The 23,739-nt window shown below is 38.9% G+C and overlaps 1 protein-coding gene across 1 annotated transcript; it reads left to right on the top strand.

The window, feature by feature from the left end:
* The first annotated feature begins 16,515 nt into the window (after positions 1-16,515).
* LOC127438627 (Krueppel-like factor 2) lies at positions 16,516-19,087 on the top strand. Its single transcript, XM_051694327.1, has 3 exons — positions 16,516-16,888; positions 17,154-18,063; positions 18,185-19,087. Exons 1-3 carry the CDS (start codon positions 16,817-16,819, stop codon positions 18,358-18,360), a joined length of 1,158 nt encoding a protein of 385 aa, XP_051550287.1. The 5' UTR covers positions 16,516-16,816; the 3' UTR covers positions 18,361-19,087.
* The last annotated feature ends 4,652 nt before the right edge of the window (positions 19,088-23,739 follow it).

The following is a 23,739-nucleotide window of genomic DNA, read 5'->3' as shown; positions in this document are numbered from 1 at the left end:
ACATTAAACCTTGTTGGTTGTCATCGTGTCTCATAGCTGCCATATTCGGTTTCAGTGCTTTATTAATGAATTGATTTGAGAGTGAATTTTGTTCTGTTCAATATTTGATTGAACTATTCTTTTAAAATTATCTCTGCACATCAAACAAAAAAAATGATTGTTTTAACATTAAAATTTTTTTTTAATCTTTCGCTGTCTGTCATAATGTTTGTATGTCCTATCTTACAGGGAACGAATGCTCCAACAAATTTAGCTAATGTTACATAAAGGTTAGGATCACTTTAACATAGCATTAATGACGTTATTGATATTCGATAAAAGTTCGCGCAATCATGGTACAACATTATTCGTATGTCCTTTTTCTAAGAGTGAAAACTGATAAAGTTGGCAATATACGTTTTCAGAAACTTTTTTAATTTTCGTGAATATTATGCTAACATTTAAAAACCGTTCGACTGACGTTAAGAAAACTGGGCATTTTCACATTCCCACAACCACAATGTAATGTTTGGACAACGTTTAATAATTACAATTTGTTAGCTGGTATAGAAGTTGCAGATATACAGTACATAAAGCAAATTCCTGACATTCCATTGAAAAAAATGCTTACATCATCTTTGAACATCAAATTTAATGTATACTGTAAACTCAGAGACATTATACCCGCCTTAAGACCATCTCCTTCAAAAACACACATTTTATCGACATATTACCAATTGCTCAGCTCAATTTCAGCTCAGATCTCTGTGGTCAGAGAATACAACATGATTGTGGGTCTACACTGCATGAACTTCCACTTGACAGGAACATCATAGTAATTCGCAGGTGCTGCTGACTGAAAGAAACCACTAATCAGCACTTTGCAATAAAGTCTTGTTCCATTTCTGAGGCACTCACTTCATCTTATTGAAAAGATCTGTTTTGGAGTAGTGTACAGCAACTTCTCAACACAGGTCTCAGAACAGCCATGGGTGTAAATGTGTGTGCATACACAAGAGGAAAACATTTTTTGCAGTTTATGTTGTTTATACATTCTGAGGAAAAAGACTGCTAAAGATCACTATGCTGATGCAACAGAGTGGGATGAACCAAAAAATGTGTGACTATGTGGTAAAGCAGAGGGAAAATGGAGGTTTAGCTGTTAGCCAGTTGGGTTTAGGCAGAACCACTTTGAAAAATGCTTGTTTTTCTGCATGACTGTGGATTGAGTATCCACCACAGAGGAGATTAAAAGAGTCATCATGCTTCCAAAGAGACACCAACATCTGTTTGCCTTACTTGCTTCCATAATAATGTCTGTCCATGCAGACACAAGCCACCAAAACAAAAGCTCTGGGTATAATGTTTCATCTTGTCCACTTGTATAATAGGGGTGAGAATCTGAAGGGACCTGCCAATACAATATTAAATCGATATTTGTGTATAATTGAGTGAATTATTTTACAAATGTTTACAAGTGTACCCTTGACAGGAGTGGGTGTTTCCGTACATATGTTAGCACCGCTGTTGGTTACAAATTAGCTGGTTTCAAAGGGTGTGCGAGACACTCAGAAGAGGAACGGACTTCAGATACAACTTATCTGCACACACAAAATGGAAAGGAAGTGGTTACAATTCAAAAGGAAAAGACATGCATACACACCTGCTTTCACTTACATTTGAAAGGAAAACAAAGTCTTATCATTGGTTGAAATCTGAAGCACAACAGCACAGTCATGAGATGATCTCTCTAAATCTTGAGCCAGAACAAATATAAACAAAAAAAGTGAATAAAAACTGTAATTGTTATGCCCGTTTCATCACATATGATTTAATTCCCAATTCAAGTAAAGTTGCTTAAACATTATTTTTTTTGTAATGTTTTTCTCTTTAAAGCTGAAATGTGTCGTTTTAGGTCAAAAAAAAGTTTCTAAGTAACCCATTTGGCCAGCGGGAGACGTGGGAGGGTGTTCGGGAAGACTATTTGAAAAATAAATTTTTGCTACTCCATTTAATGATGCTAGGGGCCTACTTCAGATTTCAAACATGTTATTAGTATGAAACTTCTTTCATTTTTTACTGTACTAGCCGACCACATATGAATGTTGTGGTTAATATGTAATTAATTCATAACATAGAGAGAGATATTGGCCTGATATATTGCCTCATATCAAACGATTTGTTGAGGAATAAGAACACCAAGTTGAACATTTGAAAAACAAAGGTTATCCACCTCATTGGACCTCATCATGGGGAATTTTGTCCAAATCTTGATGATCCAATTTTAAGACCGCTGAAGTTCTGCAGATGTGTTCTCCAAGATAAGGGGCAGCTTATGACTATTGAGGAATTCATCTTGGCTCTAGTTCAACTAATGAACGCATGCATAATTTAGTTGCATTCCACAAGAAAGAAAGTTATATGGGTTTGGAACATGAGGGTAAGTAAATGATGACATCATTTTAATTTTGGGGTAACTATCCCTTTAAACTGAGTAGAAATTGAGAAAGCAGTGCACAAGCTGTGTTCTGAAAGCTTTTCACGTGGCTTTGCAGTTGTAGACACACGGTTTTAAAAAAAACTAATATTTTCTTGATGCAACAAACACAACATCAGCTTTCAAACATCTGCTGTTGCTGAGCAGCAACTTTGTAAAGTTAAAAACATTCCATGCTCACACAGGCAACTTTTCATTACATCGTCCATGCACTTGGATGCTGACATAATTACGAAATGAATGAAAGACATCAACTCAACCGCTGATGTAAGAGGACTTCGGTGGAAAGCACATGATCCCATATAAACAGTGTGAGTCAGAGCCATGCATTTTAAATGTGTTAGAACAACGTTAGGGTAAGCAGATCAGCATGCCAAAAGCTTTAGTTTGTAAACTAAAGTTAAAGTTTTAAAGTGATAGCTCAACCAAAAGTGAAAATTCGGTCATCTTTTATTCACCCTATGCTGTTCAAAACCCATATGGCTTTGTTTAATATGTCATAGGGGTCATATGGGTTTGGAACAACATGAGAGTGATGACCAACATTTAAATTTTTGGGTGAACAAAGGGCAAATTGAAAAATATCAGCTTCTCTACCTGACAGTTACTCTGTTTCAAGTGAAGGAAGTGATTACCAGTTCTGAAAGTCACCACGCTTCCGAGGGAGTGTTTCTTGAGATGAATATTTTCAGTCTTCACAATGAAAGAGTAGGAAGGTGAAACATCTCTGTGCATGTTTTATTAGTGCAGTGAGCAATTTCAGCTATGATCTGTTGCCAAATCATCTTAACGAAGGTAAAATGTGATATTGTGAGTCATTTTCAAAGCTTCATTTAATTGAATTGAACCCCCACCAAGCTGAACTCTGAATAACTGAAGACCTTTGTGTTCTCGTAGCTCAACTAGCATGGTGCTAGCAACGCAAGGTCATGGGTCCGATGCCCACATGATCACATGGGAAATAGAAATGTTTCTATAGAATGTTCTGGCACGGTGATATTGACCCCATTCTGCCGAGTTATTGATTCATCTCCCATCAGACATCTTTGCATCAATTCGAATGTGTTTACCTTTTCCTGTGACGCTCCTAGTGACTGTAGCTGTAGCCTCTGGGACTGAGGTCCCATAGAAACCAGGAAGTAATTGCTTTCACATAAAAAAAACGGTTAGCGTTACTCAGAGGTTGCATTTTCACTCTAAAATTGCATTTTCTAAACTTTTTACTCAACTGGCAGTTATATTTAGGTTTGGGTTAGGAAGTAGAGTTAATAACATATACATTCCTGTTGACTGCATTACGTAATTTATAACTAAAAATACAACTCGCTTTTGGCGCCATTCTGTGGACATTTCTCTCAGAAACTGGAGCTGATACATGCCCACACATTCAACAACACTTCCAGCTTCGGCCACTAGGGGCAGTGATTCGAATTTCGATAAGTACAGACCGATTTCAGCTAAAGAACTTCTGGCCTTCTGTTGCCGAATTCACAGTTTGATCAGTCTGTTGGTTTCCAGGGAAATGCATAAAAAAATTTATTCTCAGTGCGATTTCTCTGCAGTACAGAAGGTACTACTTTGCCTCTGATCTTGAAGCAAAGAATACAGAAAAATATACTTTGTGTTCTTTTTGATGTGCCATCATGCAGACGCTTAATTACTCCATAATCACAGATCTGGGGACAGCCAGCTCAGAAGCAGGAAGGCAATGTCAAACCCCAGATAAGCGGGACCTGCTTATTCAAAGTCAAACCCCTTGAGAGGGGCCACACTAGCGGTTTGAGGCCATTATATCGAGACGTTGATCTGAGTGGTAATAAGTGGCTGCAAGAGCCTTGAGGTCCCTCTGTTGTTGCAGTGCTGACCGACCCCCCATCTAGTGGATGTGTAATTACAGCTCTAATAAAACAGCCATTGGGTTTAAAGACACATGGCTGCCTTGTGGCTGCACACGGAACACCCAGATCGACTCTCTGCGCCTTTGCTTGGAGCTCAACCACCAGTCTTTGAAGGTACAATCTGCAAATCATGTTACTTGTAGGCTATTAGTGGTATTACCACAACAAATAGTTGCCTAAAGCAGTGACACCTCTATCGTTTTGCTTTAAGGGATAGTTCCCCGAAAAAAAAAAAAACTGAAAATTACTTAGCCTCATGTTATTCCAAACTCTTATGAATGTGGAAGTGATTGGTGATTGAAGCTGTTAGTACCTAACAGTATGGCTAAAGGCCAAAGTGTGTTTCCCGCCTACTGGTACGTGTCAAGCAGAGTGCAATACGCAAATTTTATGCACAATATGCGCAGACTCTCCGCATACAGCCTAGATTTTCTAGACACGTGACAGTCCGTGTTTTTGCGCATTGTTGCACATCTGCCTGCCGTAAACTGTACTAAGAAAGTATTGCAAAGCAGTCTTAGTGCACATGCATCAAATGCATCTGTATACAGTGTATACTTTGAAATATTGAGTGCTCGACCATGCACAAGATGGAACGGCACGCAGAAAAGCTTATCTACCAGATTATAATTTGTGTTTTTAGCCTACAAGTTATTTCTGGAGCTGTTTTAGCTTTTAGGCAGTGCAGCTTGAACTGATATCATCTGCAATCTATTGAAGATTTATTATTGTAAATATCAGAGGTGACACTATGGTTACTGATACTGTGTGCCATGCAACCATTGGTGTAAGCTACCTTGTTCCTGAGCTCAAAGAATGCAAAAGCACAGCAGTCCTTTTAGGCAAAACCACAGACAAAGTGCTCATTGTATTTTGCATCCATGCTATTTATCATACTTGTAATTCAGCCAGCGAGGTACACTATATTGCCAAAAGTATTCGCTCATCTGCCTTTAGACGCATATGAACTTAAGTGACATCCCATTCTTAATCCATAGGGTTTAATATGACGTCGGCCCACCCTTTGCAGCTATAACAGCTTCAACTCTTCTGGGAAGGCTTTCCACAAGGTTTAGGAGTGTGTTTATGGGAATTTTTGACCATTCTTCCAGAAGCGCATTTGTGAGGTCAGACACTGATGTTGGACGAGAAGGCCTGGCTCGCAGTCTTCGCTCTAATTCATCCCAAAGGTGCTCTATCGGGTTGAGGTCAGGACTCTGTGCAGGCCAGTCAAGTTCTTCCACACCAAACTCCCTCATCCATGTCTTTATGGACCTTGCTTTGTGCACTGGTGCGCAGTCATGTTGGAACAGGAAGGGGCCATCCCCAAACTGTTCCCACAAAGTTGGGAGCATGGAATTGTCCAAAATCTCTTGGTATGCTGAAGCATTCAGAGTTCCTTTCACTGGAACTAAGAGGCCAAGCCCAGCTCCTGAAAAACAACCCCACACCATAATCCCCCTCCACCAAATTTCACAGTTGGCACAATGCAGTCAGACAAGTACCGTTCTCCTGGCAACCACCAAACCCAGACTCGTCCATCAGATTGCCAGATGGAGAAGCGTGATTCGTCACTCCAGAGAACGCGTCTCCACTGCTCTAGAGTCCAGTGGCGGCGTGCTTTACACCACTGCATCCGACGCTTTGCATTGCACTTGGTGATGTATGGCTTGGATGCAGCTGCTCGGCCATGGAAACCCATTCCATGAAGCTCTCTACGCACTGTTCTTGAGCTAATCTGAAGGCCACATGAACTTTGGAGGTCTGTAGTGATTGACTCTGCAGAAAGTTGGCGACCTCAGCATCTGCTGACCCCGCTCTGTCATTTTACGTGGCCTACCACTTCGTGGCTGAGTTGCTGTCATTCCCAATCGCTTCCACTTTGTTATAATACCACTGACAGTTGACTGTGGAATATTTAGTAGCGAGGAAATTTCACGACTGGACTTGTTGCACAGGTGGCATCCTATCACAGTACCACGCTGGAATTCACTGAGCTCCTGAGAGCGGCCCATTCTTTCACAAATGTTTGTAGAAGCAGTCTGCATGCCTAGGTGCTTCATTTTATACGCCTGTGGCCATGGAAGTGATTGGAACACCTGAATTCAATTATTTGGATGGGTGAGTGAATACTTTTGGCAATATAGTGTACATTAAAAAAAGTTTGTTTACATGAAAGCCTGACAGTGCCATTATGAAAAAAAGACAAGCATCGATGTAAGTATTCAAATATTCAAATATCAACTTTGCCTTTGTGTTGTCTCAGCTTAAAAAAAGACATAAAGAAAGAGAATAGAGAAATAAAGTCAATGTAGATTGCATAGCTCAGATCATTCGGCCTGAATTTCAGAATTTTGACTTCTAATTGCAGACCTTGGTATTTTGGCAAATCTGAGACACTTGTAAGATTACTGGGGCAATTTTCTCTGATGAACAATCTGAAAAACTTAAGCTAAAGTCTCCATTTAGTCTCCATTCAGTCTCATTGTTGTCTAGGAAAAACAAAATAATTTATGATTTTTCTTTCTATGAGCAGGATTGAGAACTAATCTAAGGGAAAATGTATTTTCCAAGCATTTTCTTTGTAGAGACTCAATAGCAAACTAAATCAGTTTACTGACATTACCATGTTTACATTGTCTTAAGAAGGTGACAAGTATTGGTATTGGCATCTTGCTGAGAGTGTGCAGCTTTTGGGTGTGGGGCACATGGTTGCTTGAAGATCTGGCCTGCACTGAAACTAAGGTGCGGTTTAACAGACCACACATCCTGTAGCTGCACAGTGAAAACCCTCACTGACTTACAATGCATTCAGTGCAGCATACTGAAGTGTGAACCAATGGTACAGGGAGGCCTTGTCAATCTGATCGCACACTCTGCAAAACCACAAAAGGTCTATCTGACTCACACTAAAAATGAAAAACACAGCTTTACAAGAGAGCTCGATCTGTTTACTACACCCTGTCGAGCAAATCAAACGGTCACACATGCACTCTACTGTGAGGCCTATCCAACCGAATCCAAAAAATATGAGTCAGAACAACTCTAAAGGTGATGTTTGTTAACCACTCTTGTCATGATTTGGTTTCCTTTTAAGCTTTGTACATGTTCATACAACTAATTTGAGAATGTGTGTGAAGAAGTACAAATTGCTTATGTCACTTTGCGTATGCTCTGAAAGGCAAAGGTTCTTCAGTGTTTCCTTGCAGAACTCTTTTCTTATCTAACCATTTTTGCCATTTTAACAAAGGAGAAGTAAAGCCTTCCTAGGTTCTTTAAAGCACCAATATGTAGATGGTTTTCAAAAGAGCAAAGGAACTCATGGAATCTTTTTATTATTATTATTATTTATTTATTTATTTTTTGAGGAAATTAAAAATGTTGTCTTATGATGTCATAGGAACAGAGTTGTCAAAGTTTCTCCTATGGCATCATAGGAACTTAATAAGGTTCTCCAATCGCATCAAAGGAACTTAAAAAGGTTATTCTATGGCATTATAGGAACATAAAAAGGGTTTTTATGGAATCAGAACTTTAAAATGTTCTCCGATGGTATCATAGGGACAAAACAAAAAACGTATTTTATCAGAATCAGAATCGGCTTTATTGCCAAGTATGCTTACACATACAAGGAATTTGTCTTGGTGACAGAAGCTTCCAGTGTACAACAATACAAAAACAATACAAAAACCGCAGGAAGACATAGATAATTATAAAAAATAAAAAATAAATCTAATTATACACATACATACAGACACATGGATAGTGCAAATCTAATACAATCTGTTTTTTGTTTTGTTTTTTCAGAGGAATGAAATGGCAGAAGAGGTTGGATGTGTTGGATAAACATAAAAAGACTAAACTGTGTATTGCACATAGTTATTGCTCAATGGGGCAGTTTAACTGTTCATGAGATGGATAGCCTGAGGGAAAAAACTGTTCCTGTGCCTGATGGTTCTGGTGCTCAGAGCTCTGAAGCGTCAGCCAGAAGGAAACAGTTCAAAAAGGTAGTGGGCAGGGTGAGTGGGGTCCAGAGTGATTTTTCCAGCCTTTTTCCTCACTCAGGAAGTGTATAGTTCTTGAAGGGGGGGCAGGGGGCAACCAATAATCCTCTCAGCAGTCCGAACTGTCCTTTGTAGTCTTCTGATGTCTGATTTCGTAGCTGAACCAAACCAGACAGTTACTGAAGTGCAGAAGACAAACTCAATGACTGCTGAGTAAAACTGTATCAGCAGCGCCTGAGGCAGGTTGAATTTCCTCAGCTGGCGAAGGAAGTACAACCTCTGCTGGGCCTTTTTCACAATGAAGTCAATGTGGGTCTCCCACTTCAGGTCCTGTGAGATGGTAGTGCCCAGGAACCTGAATGACTCCACTGCTGCCACAGTCTGTTTAGAATGGTGAGGAGGTCAGTGTTGGGGTGTTTCTCCTAAAGTCCACTATGATCTCCACCGTTTTGAGCGTTTTTAGCTCAAGGTTGTTTTGACTGCACCAGACAGCCAGCTGTTCAACCTCCCTTCTGTATGCAGACTCATCGTCATCTCGGATGAGGCCGATGACAGAGGGGTCCTTAGCGATGCAGTCATTGGTGTAGAGAGAGAAGAGTAGTGGGGAGAGCACACATCCCTGGGGGGCACCAGTGCTGAGTGTACAGGTGCTAGAAGTGAGTTTCCCCTGTTTCACAAGCTGCTGCCTGTCCGTCAGAAAGCTGGTAATCCACTGACAGATAGACATGGGAACAGAGAGTTGGTGTAATTTATTCTGGAGTATAGCTGGGATGATGGTGTTGAAAGCTGAACTGAAGTCCACAAAAAGGATCCTTGCATATGTCCCTGGTCTGTCCAGATGTTGCAGGATATGATGCAATCCTATGTTGACTGCATCATCCACAGACCTGTTTGCTCGATAAGCAAATTGAAGGGGATCTAGAAAATATGAAATAAGAACTCAAAAATGTTCTACAGTGACATTATAAGAACTTTAGAAGGTTATTTTTATGGAATAAGTACTCAATAATGTTCTCCAGTGACAGCATAGGAACATGAAAAAGTTATTTTTGGAATAAGAACTTAAAAACGTTCTCCAATGGCATCATAAGAATGCAAAATGGTTCTTCTGTGGAATAAGAACTTAAAAACTTTGTCCAGTGACATCATACTGTAAGAAGTTTAAATGGTATCCTTATGGAATAAAAATTGTAAAATGTTTTCCCGTGGCATAATAGGAACATGAAAACATTCTTTTATGGAATAAAGGCCCCTGCATACTTCATACAAAATCTAAGAATGAACAGGTGTGTTATAATTAAGAACAAAATCTGGCCAAAACAAAAGTGTTTCTGAGTTTGTTTCAGTGGTCCATAACAGCTCACCAGGGCAAACTTTCAGGAAAACTTTGTACCGGCTGCTAAACACCTTCTTACTTGCGCATATTATGGCCACATATTGCATGTTAGCGCATTAGCTCCATTAATGCAAAAGGTAAATACTACAAATTACACATTATCTACTACATATATATTACTTTAAATCAACACTGAGCAATTGAAACAGCTTCTTTTACTGATCTTGTGTGAATTCTACTCATGGAATGAGGCATGGAGTCATTGTAAACACATTTTAATGTCATATTAGTCATATGTTTAAACTGTAGTCCTGTGCATCCTCATATTTAAATGTACCTCAGTCTAAACGCATTCCCCAACGCTGTGGCTGGTATCTGAATGTTCGCAAACAGTATGCTGTTGCTCAGCTGTTTTGAACTTCTTTTTACTTCTAAATGAAGAACAAAGAAGAACTTCTTTGTAAAGGCCCCATAAGTTTTCCTGAAAGTTTGCCCTGGCGAGCTGTTACGAACCACCGAAACAAACTCAAAAACATCTTTTTGGCCAGATTTTGTTCTAAATGATGTCACACCCATTCGTTCTTCGATTTCGTATGAAGTATGCAGGTGCCTTAAGTGTGCTGGGGCCTTAAGAAATGTTCTCAAATGGCATCATAAGAACACAGAAAAGTTCTTCTGTGAAATAAGACCTTAAAATTTTCTCCAATGACATCATAAGAACTTAATAAGGTTATTTTATGAAATAAGAACTTAAAAAGTTTTCCCATGGCATCATAAGAACTTGACATTTTATTTTAGCGGGAAAAATAATTAAAAATGTTCTCTAGTGGCTTCACAAGTAAGTAAACATAACAAACAAATAAGACTTTACAATGCTCTCCAATGGCATCATACAAACTTAAAAAGGTTCTCTTAGGACATTATAGAAACTTTAAAAAGCTTTATTATGGCATTAGACTGTAAAACCCGTTTCGGTTCTATACATACATGTATATTTTTATTTAGATCTGAGATGAGGGATGCACATTATTAGTACATGCCTACTAGGCCCAAGAAGGTCAGTCAATGAAAATAATATTTAAAAGGAACAAGGCTGGCATGCCATCTTTCAAACTTAATATGCCTCGACAATAATCCTGGAAAACCCATCATGAATGGCCTGGGGGGAACGCAGAACTCACTGTTCCCAAGCGCACGATTGTTCACGAAGAGTTTATGTTGCCTGAGAGCTGTAATTCACGTGCGGCAAATGTGTGTCACTACATTCTGGCAGAAGGGAAAGACATACCACACTACATTCCTCAATAATAATGTACGTACCTTTCTTAGAACATGAGTACAGTACATTGAAACTGGGTAAGACAACATGTGGTTGATGGCACACACTGTACGCATCACCTTAATTGAACTTAACAAACGTTCACATGGTGCAAACGGAAAAAACAACCTGATGTTTGGGTACATAGCAGGCATGGATTCAATTCATATTTTAATCCACTCTTCTTGTGTGAATATGTTGTTCGAGGCAGATGTTGTTCATTTCCAAAGAAAGGTGAATTCTTGGATCTTCTGAAGTACTAATCCGTGTACATTGGTTCACACCACGAGGGGCTTCTATTTGGAAAATTCCCCAACGTACAGCTCAGGAATGTCTGGCAAATTTGTGGATTGGGTGATCCATTTTAGCTATATACATGACTTTACAAGCACAACTTAGACGAAGGAGTTCAAAGCCACACTAGAAAGAGACCTGTGTGTAAGTGCAGGCTGGTGTATTTATGCAGCTGGCATGATTTAAGGAAACACGGACACGTTTGTGGTCAGACTGGTGTCTAAAAACTGCCTGGTTATAGAGACTAACTCCCCATTGTAACTCTCTCTCCCTCTTTGTCCATAATTCCTACTCCTGCATGAAAAGGAACTGTATTTTGGCAGCGCACCACGGCAATTCCTGTGGCTTTAAGACTTATAACAGTGGAATACAGAGATGTTGAAACTACAAGCATGCTGCCAGGTTCAACTGCAAAACATTTCAACCCAAGCTTATAATTTTCCAATCCACTGTCTCTGGATTCATCACTCACAACACAATATCGTAATGTTCTCATGGTATCACTTCAACTGGGAAAAAAGATTGTTTTGGGATCACGATTGAAATTACACATGACTTCAGTTTATGTTTTTATGTTTTTGGTCAAGCTACAGTGACCATTCTGAAATATGAGATTCAATCCGGTCGGTTTTCTCGGAGGGCCAAAGAATCAACACCATATCAAACATTTCGAAACCGTAAAATGACGAAGATTAGAAACATGTTATCCAGAAGCCACTAACATATTTGACATTTCAATTCTAGGGCTGAAGTGGACCTCAAGCGGAAGTTTAAGACATTACACGAGGGGGAAAAAAGTTTTTTCTTGATTAATAGCTATAAATATTGCCGTAATTACTTTTTTTGTCATTGCAAGCATATTTCACAACCAACGAATCACGAATTGTGCTCACAACTCACGACCTGCATGATGTCAAGTGTTAACAGGCTATAAATTGGCTGCCTCCCAGGAGAATTACCGAACCAATTAAATCCACTTGAACCGACGGAAAAAGCTGAATTCAAAACTCCCCCATGGAATATAATCTATCTTGCGCTGTCAACTCCTCCTTCATCGTTGAGTAGATGTAGGCTAGAGAAACTCTGTTTATGAAACTCCTTGTTGATGTTGACCTGAGAAAATACAGACATGCATTTCTGAGTTTCATCGTCAGTAAACAAAGTCATTCTGAGTACGTTTTAGCTACATTCTTAGGCAATGATTCCCAACCAGGAGTATGTTGGGATAGTTCAACCAAAAATGCATATACAACAAAAAAAGGTTAGACAATGCTGTTCCAGAGGACTCATATAAATACAGTTAGTGGCCATTTGGTTTAATTCTCCAGAGTTCATCACTAATCTTGAAGGCTGAAAAAACACGATTCACACAGTTACATGTCAAACTCCCTTTCATAAAAATCACTTGCTTCACTGAAATCTAATCATGCAAATATGTGCCATGATTTTGACTCGTTTTCCTTTTGACTCAGTGCCTGGTCATCACAGCGCTATCCATTCCTGATTGGCTCTGAACGGGCCGGCGTGCAGGCAGGAAACTGAGCCAAGCTTGCTTCCTGAGCATCCGAGAGAGGAAGCCCTGTGATAGGCGAGAGGGAGTGGGTTAAAAATAGTGCCGTATATAAAGGTCTGCTCAGAATCCCATTTCGGCTCAAACTCTCACTCGTACACTTTCTGGCAGGACTCTCGGTTTCCTCCTCTCTCGAAAGCAGGGCCCAGTGCAGCCACAGTGCCGTCCTGCTGTGAAGAAAGAGCAGGTGTTTCCCAGGGTTTGACTCAACAGCAAACTATGCATTACATTGGATAATCAAAGGGGGGGATATGCTTTTTCCAAATAAATGCTCGATGCCAAGCATGTTACTTGAGATCAGTTCACATGCAAAGTATAATACCTTTTCCAAAATGACAAGAACGTTTAAAAGGGCAAGGACTTGGTGTACCTTGAAGAGACTCCAGGGCAGAGATTTTATATTCATTGGCCACAACATAAATTATGGCACACTGAAGAACCCATATAGCGCCACACTGATCTCACAGTTAAATTGGAAACAGTGGATTGACGTTTGTTTAGCTGAAAATTGGTCTGTGCTTTCTGAAATTCGAAACACTGCCCCCAGTGGCCAAAGTGGTAAATGTTGTTGGCCGGATGGGTATGTTTCAGCTCCAATTTCAAGGTGAAAAGTCTACAGAGGGGCGCCAAAAGCGAGTTGTGAAACAAGCTGTTTTCAGCAGTTTTCAGGGACTGGAACTCTCTGAAACAACATGACTTCCCAAGTGATCATGTTGCTAGCGCTTTGTTAAAAAAACAGACACTGCTGTGTAGATACCACCACTGTTTTGTTGTAAAATAAAATTTTATAATGTGCTTGTTTTCATTCATTTATTTTGTATCAATACTTTGTAATTTCTACTTGATTTTATGACTATTTGTAAGAGTATTTTAATGGTTTTCTTCATCTGTAAGTAAATTCAAATTGGTCAAAAAAAGTACAATGAACTTCAAGGGATATTTCACCCAAAAATGAAAATTCTCTCTTCATTTACTCACCTCGTGCCATCCCAGATGTGTATGACTTTTTTCATCTGCAGAACACAAATGAAGATTTTTAGAAAAATATCTCCACTCTGTAGGTACATACAATTCTTTGTAGCTCCAAAAATCACATTAATTAAACATAAAGTAATCCATCTTTCTCCAGTGTTTAAATCCATATCTTCAGAAGTGATATAATCGGTGTGGGTGAAAAAACAGATCAAAATTTAACTTTAAAGTTAACTCTCCACTTTAACTTTCACTTTCAGATGTGAAAGTGAAACTAAACAGGCATGTGACATTCAGATGTAAAAGTGAAAGTGGAGATTTAGTGTAAAAAAAGGACTTATATTTTGATCTGTTTCTCACCCACACTTGTATATCGTGGATTAAACACTGGAGAAAGATGGGTTACTTTTATGTTTAATTAATGTTATTTTTGTAGCAGCAAAGTTCTGGTCACCATTCACTTGCATTGTATGGACCTACAAAGCTGAGATATTCTTCTAAAAAATCTTTGTTTGTGTTCTGCTGAAGAAAGAAAGTCCTAAACATCTGCGATGGCATGAGGGTGTGTAAATGTGAGAATTTTTGAGTGAACTATCCCTTTAAAGGCAAAAGTTCAACTTAAATTTTGAATTTTAATGGGTTGAAATTTTTGTACAGTAAACAACTAGGTTGGATACAACAAATAAAACAGGCAATTTCTTTGTAGTGTTTATACAGTATCTGATGGCACCGATAACAGAAAGACAGAAATCTGTTTGTTTTCATTTGAACCCTAATCTACAGTATATTAGTTTATAAAGTATGTCTCAGTATTTGAATAATTATAAATAAGCATAGATTTGTTTTATGACTGAACAGCTACAGACTACCTAGGCCTGTTTACCTGATGGAATGTAAAGGCGTGGCAGCAAGGCAACCTCCTAAGCACATGTTCCTAACACAATCAGAAGACAATTTTTTGTCTATACAGCCCTAAGGGTAGAACATGTTGTACTATATAATAAAACTGCACCCTCGTCTTACATTTTAAGACTCATCAGCAAATTAATTATGTGGTTAATGCAGTCCGAATTACATACAGTACTTCTAAAATTGGCTATGAATCACGTTTTTTTTTTTTTGGTTCTTGGAAAGGTGCAAAGGAAATAAGAAAGAGATCAAAGCAGAATTCTGATTCATGTAGTCCTTTTGAAACAGTCTTGGGTTGTGCATGGCATTCACTTGGGGAACATTTCATGTCGTACCCGGCTGGCATCTTGTTTGACCTCTTGCTCTTAACTTTTCAACCATTTGCGTGTTATTTTTGACACTTAAAAATAAAGAAGTGATGTAATTTCACACAAACTGCCAATCTATGTTTATGATTTACACTGGATAGTGACTACACCTTGACATTTGGTGCCATCTAAAAAAAAAGGTTGGCTTCACCAACCATTCTTTATTACCATTGCCACTGGGGGAATGAATCACAGCCACCCCTTGCTTACCAGTTGTATTTGCAAATGAAAAGGGCTTTAAGAGCTTAATGGCACATGCTTTGTATAGAGCTTGATGCTACAGATACATTTGGCGCCCAGTGGCTGCAATGGTTTTAAAAAGCACGAGTCATGTTATTGTTAATGCTTCGGTATGATGATAAGCTAATTCAATGGGTAAAAGTTGCGGCTGCAGGTGCGAGGAGCAACATAACATCATTTCAAGACAGCATAAAATTGACATCATATCATTATTTATTTGTTTATTAACAAAACAAATATGCAAACAGTCGGTTAATTCCGACTTTCGGACTGTATGCGCCATGTTAGAAATATTCGCTCATTTAGCGGGCTTCCGTTGAATTCTAAGCGCCAATTCGCGATCGTTGCTTAGCAACCCGTACCGTTAGACTAATTACCTATTGTTTATGAAGATTTGTTTATTTGGGGTATTTTTATTATTAGTAGCATAATAATCGTACACTGTTAAAAATAATAATAATAATAAAAAAAAAGGTAAGTCATTTAGCGGGAAAATGGGCTAAATTAACTGGTTTAAATTTGACTGAATCCATCTGACTGCATATAAAAAAACAAGTCATTTACGTAAAAAAAAAAAAAAAAAAAAAAACATTTTTAAAGGTTTGTTCAAGCAGAAATAGCGCATTAAGGTAATAAATGCATGTATTTACTTTCGTAATGTATTGCACATTGGTGTGTTTTATTACATGTCTCAAGCTGTCCCCTTATAAAAAACAATAAGCCTCTCGAGACCGTGCATAATTATACAACAGTTAAGAACATTTTAACTTTTACCCGTGCTTAATCGCTGGATTTTCCTGGCGTATTGCTTTGATTTAAGACTTAATTCTTTATTTGCTCTTGACCCAGAAAAAAAGTGATATTATTCTAAAATGCATAAATGGCCCATGCAAAAAAAAAAAAAATCCCCTTTGTTAAAATGTGTTTTGGGGGCTTACAGTTGGCGCGCGCGATTTGGGATCGCCACTTTTCATTTGGAAACAACGTGTTAATGATGTGTATTTGCTCCCATTCTCCTTGGGGGGGGGGGGAGGAGGGTTCTCTCGCATCATGTTATACTCGTTTAACTCGTTTTTACCGAGGGGGCGTGGAGTGCTGTGGAGTGGATTTAAAGAAGAGAGCTGGTGCGCTCTCACCATCCAACACAAGACGAAAGGCACACTCGTCGAAGAGTAACACCAGCTATATACCGGGGCTAAAATTAGGAACGGCTAGTGCGTATTTCCTCCGCTTCGTACAATTGGTCCAGCTTCCACTGCCGTTATATTTATAAGATAAGGTCTTCCACCACTCATACTTGTTGCATGAGCTTGAAACACAGTGCGAAAGGAACAGAAACCCGAGTTGTAGTTCACTACAACCAACGTTTCTTCGAGGGATTGCAACTGGTCCCTGCATCTTGAATTTTGATTTGCACTGGGACAACTGGAAATGGCTTTAAGTGGAACAATTTTACCGTCAATTTCGACATTTTCAGCACAGAAGGAAAAATGCTGGGAAAACGTGAGTATTTTTTTTTTTTTTTTTTACATAAATAATAATAATAATTATTATGCTTATGTAGTTAAGCATAACTAAACTAGAGGTTTCTAATGCACCATAGCTATTACTAAACATACCAAACATGAAACATAACTGCTAAAGTTGAATATGTTGACTTTATTGGCCACGACTGAACATTTTAAGAAATGTCATGAAACATAACTGCCAAATAAAGTTGATTAAGTTGAGTTTATTCATAGTTTTCACAAATCTCTTTCCATTGCAGAGGTGGAAGGATGAATTGGACAGGTCCATGCACACCAGCTGCTTGGCTGACATTTCAAACATGGACAACCTCTGCAGATCAACAGACGACGAAGATCTCGATAAATATCTGGATCTGGAGTTTATTCTGGCCAACACCGCCGGTTCAGACAATCTCGGACAGGGGTTGGGTGGTGACTACAGAATGCAAGAGTCGAGAAACATGTACAACCCACCGGTGCCTCCCAGCACCTACTCAGTGCCTGAGATCAACTCATCACCCCCACCGTACAGTACCAGCCTTATGGCAGAGCTTCTGCAATCTGATGTAGACACCTTCTGCCAGCCATCTCTGCCTAACAACAATCAGGGAAGATTCCTGGTCAGGTGTGCATTTCCCAATCAGGACATTTCAGAGTGTATCAAAGTGGAGCCCTGCATGGACAGTTATGGACCTGTTAGGGGAATGGTTCCCAAAGTCAAACTGGAGGGAAGTGGTGCATGCATGCGGTCGTACGAGCAACCGAGGCTGGCCAACTCTCCGCTGGGCGCGGGCAGCATGACCCCGCCGCAGAGCCCCGCGGAGCTCATCAACACGGACTGTCAGTCACAGATGTGCCATGCAATGACTTTCACACAGGGTTACCAAGCCAGTGCGGGGTTCCCCCACGCAGCGCCTCCGCAGATGCAGCTGCCGTACCCAAATGCGCATCACTTCAGCGTGTGCGACGACGGGCTCGGGATGCCCAACGCCAACCAAAGAGTACTTCTGACGCCTCCTTCATCTCCCCTGGAGCTGGATACCAAACCAAAGAGGGGTAGACGCACCTGGCCGAGGAAACGGACTGCGACTCATACTTGCACTTTTTCAGGATGCGGCAAAACGTATACGAAGAGTTCCCACTTGAAGGCGCATCACAGAACGCATACAGGTAAATAAACGTCACTTGAAGTAACTTTCTTGCATCTTGCGTCACACCACTGTCATGGCATCATAATTGATAGCTGTACATGAATGAATTTTAATCTGACATGGTTTTTCTCTTTTATTAGGCGAAAAGCCTTACCATTGCAGCTGGGAAGGTTGTGGCTGGAAGTTTGCCCGCTCCGACGAACTGACCCGCCACTTCCGCAAACACACCGGGCACCGACCCTTCCAGTGCCACCTGTGCGAGCGCGCCTTCTCCAGGTCTGACCATCTCGCCCTCCATATGAAGCGCCATATGTAGGAATGGACTCCAATATTTGGACTAAATGCACTGTACAATGAACATCACGGATGATGTTTGAAGCAAGCATTTTCTCTATCATGAACTGACATGACCTATTGCTGAATCCTATAGCCATACAGTCTTTTGCAAAGTAGCTGGTTCTACACTTCAAATCAAGAAATATTTTTTATCCAATGAGCTTTAAGAATGCCCAAAAAACAAGTTCAACTCATGTTAGGCTGGACCTAAACCACAGATGCAACTGGAATCAGAGAATAATAAAACTGTGTAAGTTAACATGATGTTGCTACTATGAACATCACGATAGTGCCTTTTAATACATGTATACATCTCACGAGTGCCAATTTTAATCTTGGCATTTTTCAAAATGTATGCTATTGTTTCATGAAACTAAATAAGCTTTTATAAGACAATGTTTTTCTCTTTTTAAAACTGCCTTAAAAGTTAACAAAGGGACGTTAACTGAATGGTTGAAGTAATTTGTGCATTTATCAACATAAACATTTTAAAAATCAGGGTCGTTTGGTTGTTTTGTTTTCTTTTGTTTTTCTAATGTATTCTTACAATTCATGTTTTTAATGTGCATTGCAGACTGTCCCATGTTCAAATGACATGATAAGGGCTATGTGAGTTGATCTGGAGCAACCTTTGTATGACTTGTACATAATTTATACACTGTACATATTGTACTTAATGTATATATTAAACCTAACTGGGATATAAACATCTGTGTCTGTTTTGTTACGTTTTTCGTCTTTATTCCAGCTTTATTCCGGTTGGACATAATGTTTTAATCGGTTGTACACTTTAAAATCTACATATTCCTGGTACTGTAATATGTTATGGGGGTTGAGGGAGAATACAATCTTTACCAGCTGCAATATTACCATGCCAGAGGGCTGTGGCTAGGCCTATAAATACAAACATTACATTTACATAATTGTTGAGACTGAATATAGCCATGTCTGGGCAGAGGGCTACACCACATTTTAAGAGAGGTGAACTCTGTCTCCTTGGAAAAAGAATTGTAAATGTGGGATATTTATGGTTGGGAAGGTTAAGTTCTTTAAGGGTAAGAATTCAAACTTTAAACCTTTCAGGCGCTGTAAACTTTAAAGGTAGGCCACTTTTCAGTAAAAGTTGACAGTCATATCAAGAGTTCAAGGGTACTTGGCACCAAGTCTTTATGTAAATGGCAGTTTTGCATAAAATATTCTTGATTAAACAAAAGACAAAGTCTTCCAGACACTTAAAACCCAAGAAAACAAAAACACTTGCAATTTTTTGTGCATCCATCTCTTAATAAGGGACATCCAGTGTGTGCATTCAGGTCACAAGGCAGCAATCCCATCCAATAAGCCACTCAAGTCTTTCTGAGAATAATGTGCCTAATGGTGTGGAAAACAGAGCTCCCGACTTAGTATTGTATTATAATATGCTTAGACCTTTCTGTTTTGTTTTTGGGGCCCTGTGCAGTGGCATGGAAATATTATACCTTTCACTTGTATAAGAGGTATTATTCACAGTGTGGTCTATTCTGAGGAAAAGTGGAACTAAAACTGTCTCAATGGATGGCTTACTTTGTGAAGTAAGAAAAACATTTTCATATCACTTTCAGGTTGTCTCAGATCACTTTTCCGATTTGCTCTATAGTTGACAAATCAGCCGGGTAAATGTATGCCGTTTCAGCTTTCAACAATTCCCTAATCATCAAAAGAACCTTTTTTTGTTCACAGCAAAAAATAAAAATAAAAATAAGGTTACATCCATTGAGATACCCTAGATCTGACACAATTCACCTGGGAAGCGTTTTAACCTAAATAAGAAACTCTGACTCCATTCACACATTTAGGATTATGTTAATCGTCTGGCTTCAAGCCAGAGAACTCCTCAGATTTCATGCTGAAAGATAAAATCAAGAATCTTTTACATTCTTGGAAGCTATTCATTTATGTCTAGAGGGTATTCTTTAGGAGCAAAACCACTTAAAAAAATACAGTATATAAATTATGTCCACTGACGAAATCTTAAATCTTTTTCATTCTCTTCAAAGGAGACCAATCACAAAGGCCTCCAAGCAATGGGCTAGCCTTGAGACTTTCCATGTCCCTTTGAATTTGAGATCATAATGGGAAGTTTGTAATATGGGAAGTGTGTACTATAAGATGGGATATTTCAGTCTGATAGTCTATAAAGCATCAGTGTAGCTGCTTTAGTACATAATTAAGCATTTGTAGTGTAGTAAAGGGAGAATTTTTCATTTCTTGTGTAATTCTGGTGCACATTCCTTTGGAAAGCATCGGAATGTCATGGGAAGAGTTTGCCACCTGCTGGACTTCCATAGGAATCATCCCAACTAATTTTCCAACAAGACATTCAGGGTTGGGGAAGCTACTTAAAACTGTAGCTTCCCAAGGTAAAAGGTACTCATAACCTTTAGTTAAACAACAGTCAAGCTACACTTTTATGTTTTTAAAGGAATATTCCAGGTCCAATACAAGCTCAATCCTCAAACAGCATTTGTAGCATAATATTGACTACCACAAAAATTATTTTTGACTTGTCTCTCCATTTTTTAAAAAAAGCAAAAATCGAGGTTACAGTGAGGCACGTACAATGGAAGTGCTGTGACCAATTTTTAAACCTTAAAATACTCACTTTTTCAAAAGTATAGGCAGAAGACATAAACAACATGCATGTAAACATGATTTTAATATGATGAAATCACTTACAAACCTTTTCTGTGTGAAGTTATAGCCAAGTTTACAACCTAAAACCCTAAAATGACTGTAAAAATGATGATTTAAACAACTTTACAGCAGAAGTTTTAACAGAAGAAGCTTCAAATTTCTGCCTTTAAACCCTCCAAAAATTGGCCACAATCACTTCGATTGTCAACAATCACAATCAACTTCAATTCAATTCAGTGTCTCACTGTAACCTCGATTTTTGCATTTTTTTTAAAGAAACGAAGGGAAAATGTTTATGCCAAAAATGCTGTCGACTGAGCGTAACTTTTATTGAACCCGGAATATGCCTTTAAGTTTTTAGCCTACAAGTTACTAACAAAAAGTAGCTAACTACATTAAAGCTATTTAAATTAGGAAATATATCAAAACAATCAGATGATATTATTTCATTCTTAAATCAGAAGTTCTGATTGCGGAATTAAATATCACATGATAGGTTTTTAATTAGGGTGACATTAAATTGAACTTATACATTTATACAGAATATAAACTAGTACAACTAGAAAACACTCTATTTTATATAACCGAGTCAAAATATAGTGATAAACAGCAGCAGTTAACTACACATTTCACTTATATTAAAAAAAGGAGAAAGTGATTGATGGCAAAGTCCATTTAAGGCCTCGCATGGGCTCACTTAAATTAGTGAATAATTAATTAACTTGTTCACTAGAATCATAACGTAACTACTGTTAACTAGTTAGTTTACATGAACAGTTCGAATGAACCGACTCAATAAAATGAACTGAAGTTCTCAATGCTAAATGCTACCCAGATAGCATACGTATGTCTCCAAGATGTCTGTTTAAGAGCGTTTCATATAGAAAGCATCACAATCTAATTAACATCTGCTAAACATCTTAAAAAGATCTGATTTACAAACACTCTAAATCATAAACGTCTCAAAGACATCTGCTGAATGTCTTAATGCCATCCGAGAGCAAACGCCTTATGGATATATTTCAGATGAGCAAACTACATAAAAAAATACATCTTCCAGATGTAAACACACACATTTAATAGACTGGGAGATTAAGTGTGCTATCAGAGTAAAGGCTCGATTATATTTTTCCGTGTTCCGGGTCATCTCGCACATGATCTAGCGCTCAGGCTTTCAAAGTATGCTATTTTGACTGTGAGCAAATACGAATGCATTCGAATCATGTGCACTATGACTGCTTTGTGATACTCTATTAGTGTAGTCAATGGCAGGTGCATGCACTGGCGATCTGCACAAGACGAGAATGTATCTCTATGCCTGTTGAGAAAATCTGGACTGCACATGGACAGTCTGCACAATTTGTTTCACGCAAACTGTGACCATTCTGATCAGTAACGCGGACAATCAAAATATACTTTGGCCTTAAGTCTGTCCCACACAGCCTCTTTTTCATTTCTGTCCAAAATAAAAAAGATGGAACCACTGAAAATAAGGTACATTGTGAAAATAATTCAGCTACTGCCAAAAGTTAGTTAAGTTAGTAGCGTCTCTACTTTTTGTTAGTTAGCTATATGTCCAAACTTATCTGTAATGATTCTTCGCATGGAACACAACGTCAGGACATGGAATAATTCCAAATCTAAAGTTCCCTGTATTGAGAGGTGATAAAACTACAGTATACTGTATATCAGCCCTCCAAAGTCACGTCTGAACATAGGAAAACAAAGATCGGAAGAGGATAATCCCCATGGCTGATGCAAAACCATGTTTGTGCGACAATATAATGGATAGCGGCCATCTGGCTTAGATTTCCCAGTATACCTCTACTGACGTCCTGGTGGAGCATGCAAGAGTGTCCGTCAGTGCACCGCAACATCCCTGGGGCAGCATTACTCGGTGGAGAGCCCTTGTTTCCCAGCGTAGACCCAGCTGATTAAATACACACAATCCATCTCAAGTCACTCACGTCTGGAGCTCTTCACGGGCAGATCGGGCCCAGATCATTCAACATGCTGATTCAAATCAATACTCATTCCAAATAATTATCCACGCAAGAGCAGGTCAACTATTCACAGCCAGCTGTCAAAACGCTCATGACCGCAAAGGGTCCCCTCGTACCCAAGTGAGCACATACAGAGGATCTCGTTACCAGTACTAATGACCCCTTCCAGACCTCTTGATGTACATGTGTGTCGCATTTAAGATATCAATAAGATATTTAAGATATTCTTGCTCTGGTAAAACAGAATATAACATTATTGGCACCTGGATCGTCTCACTTGACTTGAAGTATGCACCGATTTCCAGAAAATACTTGTATATATATATATATATATATATACAGTATGTACGTTAAGCTGAGGTGTGGTGTCTATAATGTCCGTTATATAAACAGGTGCCTTAAGACATTCATTCACCAGAGTTTTAGAATTCCCGTTAGAAATGTAAAGCGTTCACAACTAAAACATTTGAGTTTAACCACTGTCTTGAAATTGCATATACTGTATATATAGTTACATGTTTATTGTTTACATGCATAATTAGTACTATTTACAGGTATTACCACTGCTATGTAGAACAAGTGTTAAAATGGTACTGTCTCTTTAAGAATAGCAGCAGTTCAGCAGAGCATCTCAAATAAATTTTTTGGCTGAGAACATATTAACAAGTGGAATCGCACAGCTT

The sequence above is a fragment of the Myxocyprinus asiaticus genome, chromosome 50 (assembly GCF_019703515.2).
Source record: "Myxocyprinus asiaticus isolate MX2 ecotype Aquarium Trade chromosome 50, UBuf_Myxa_2, whole genome shotgun sequence".
Lineage (NCBI taxonomy): Eukaryota > Metazoa > Chordata > Actinopteri > Cypriniformes > Catostomidae > Myxocyprinus > Myxocyprinus asiaticus.
This window is presented reverse-complemented; position numbering and strand designations above follow the sequence as displayed.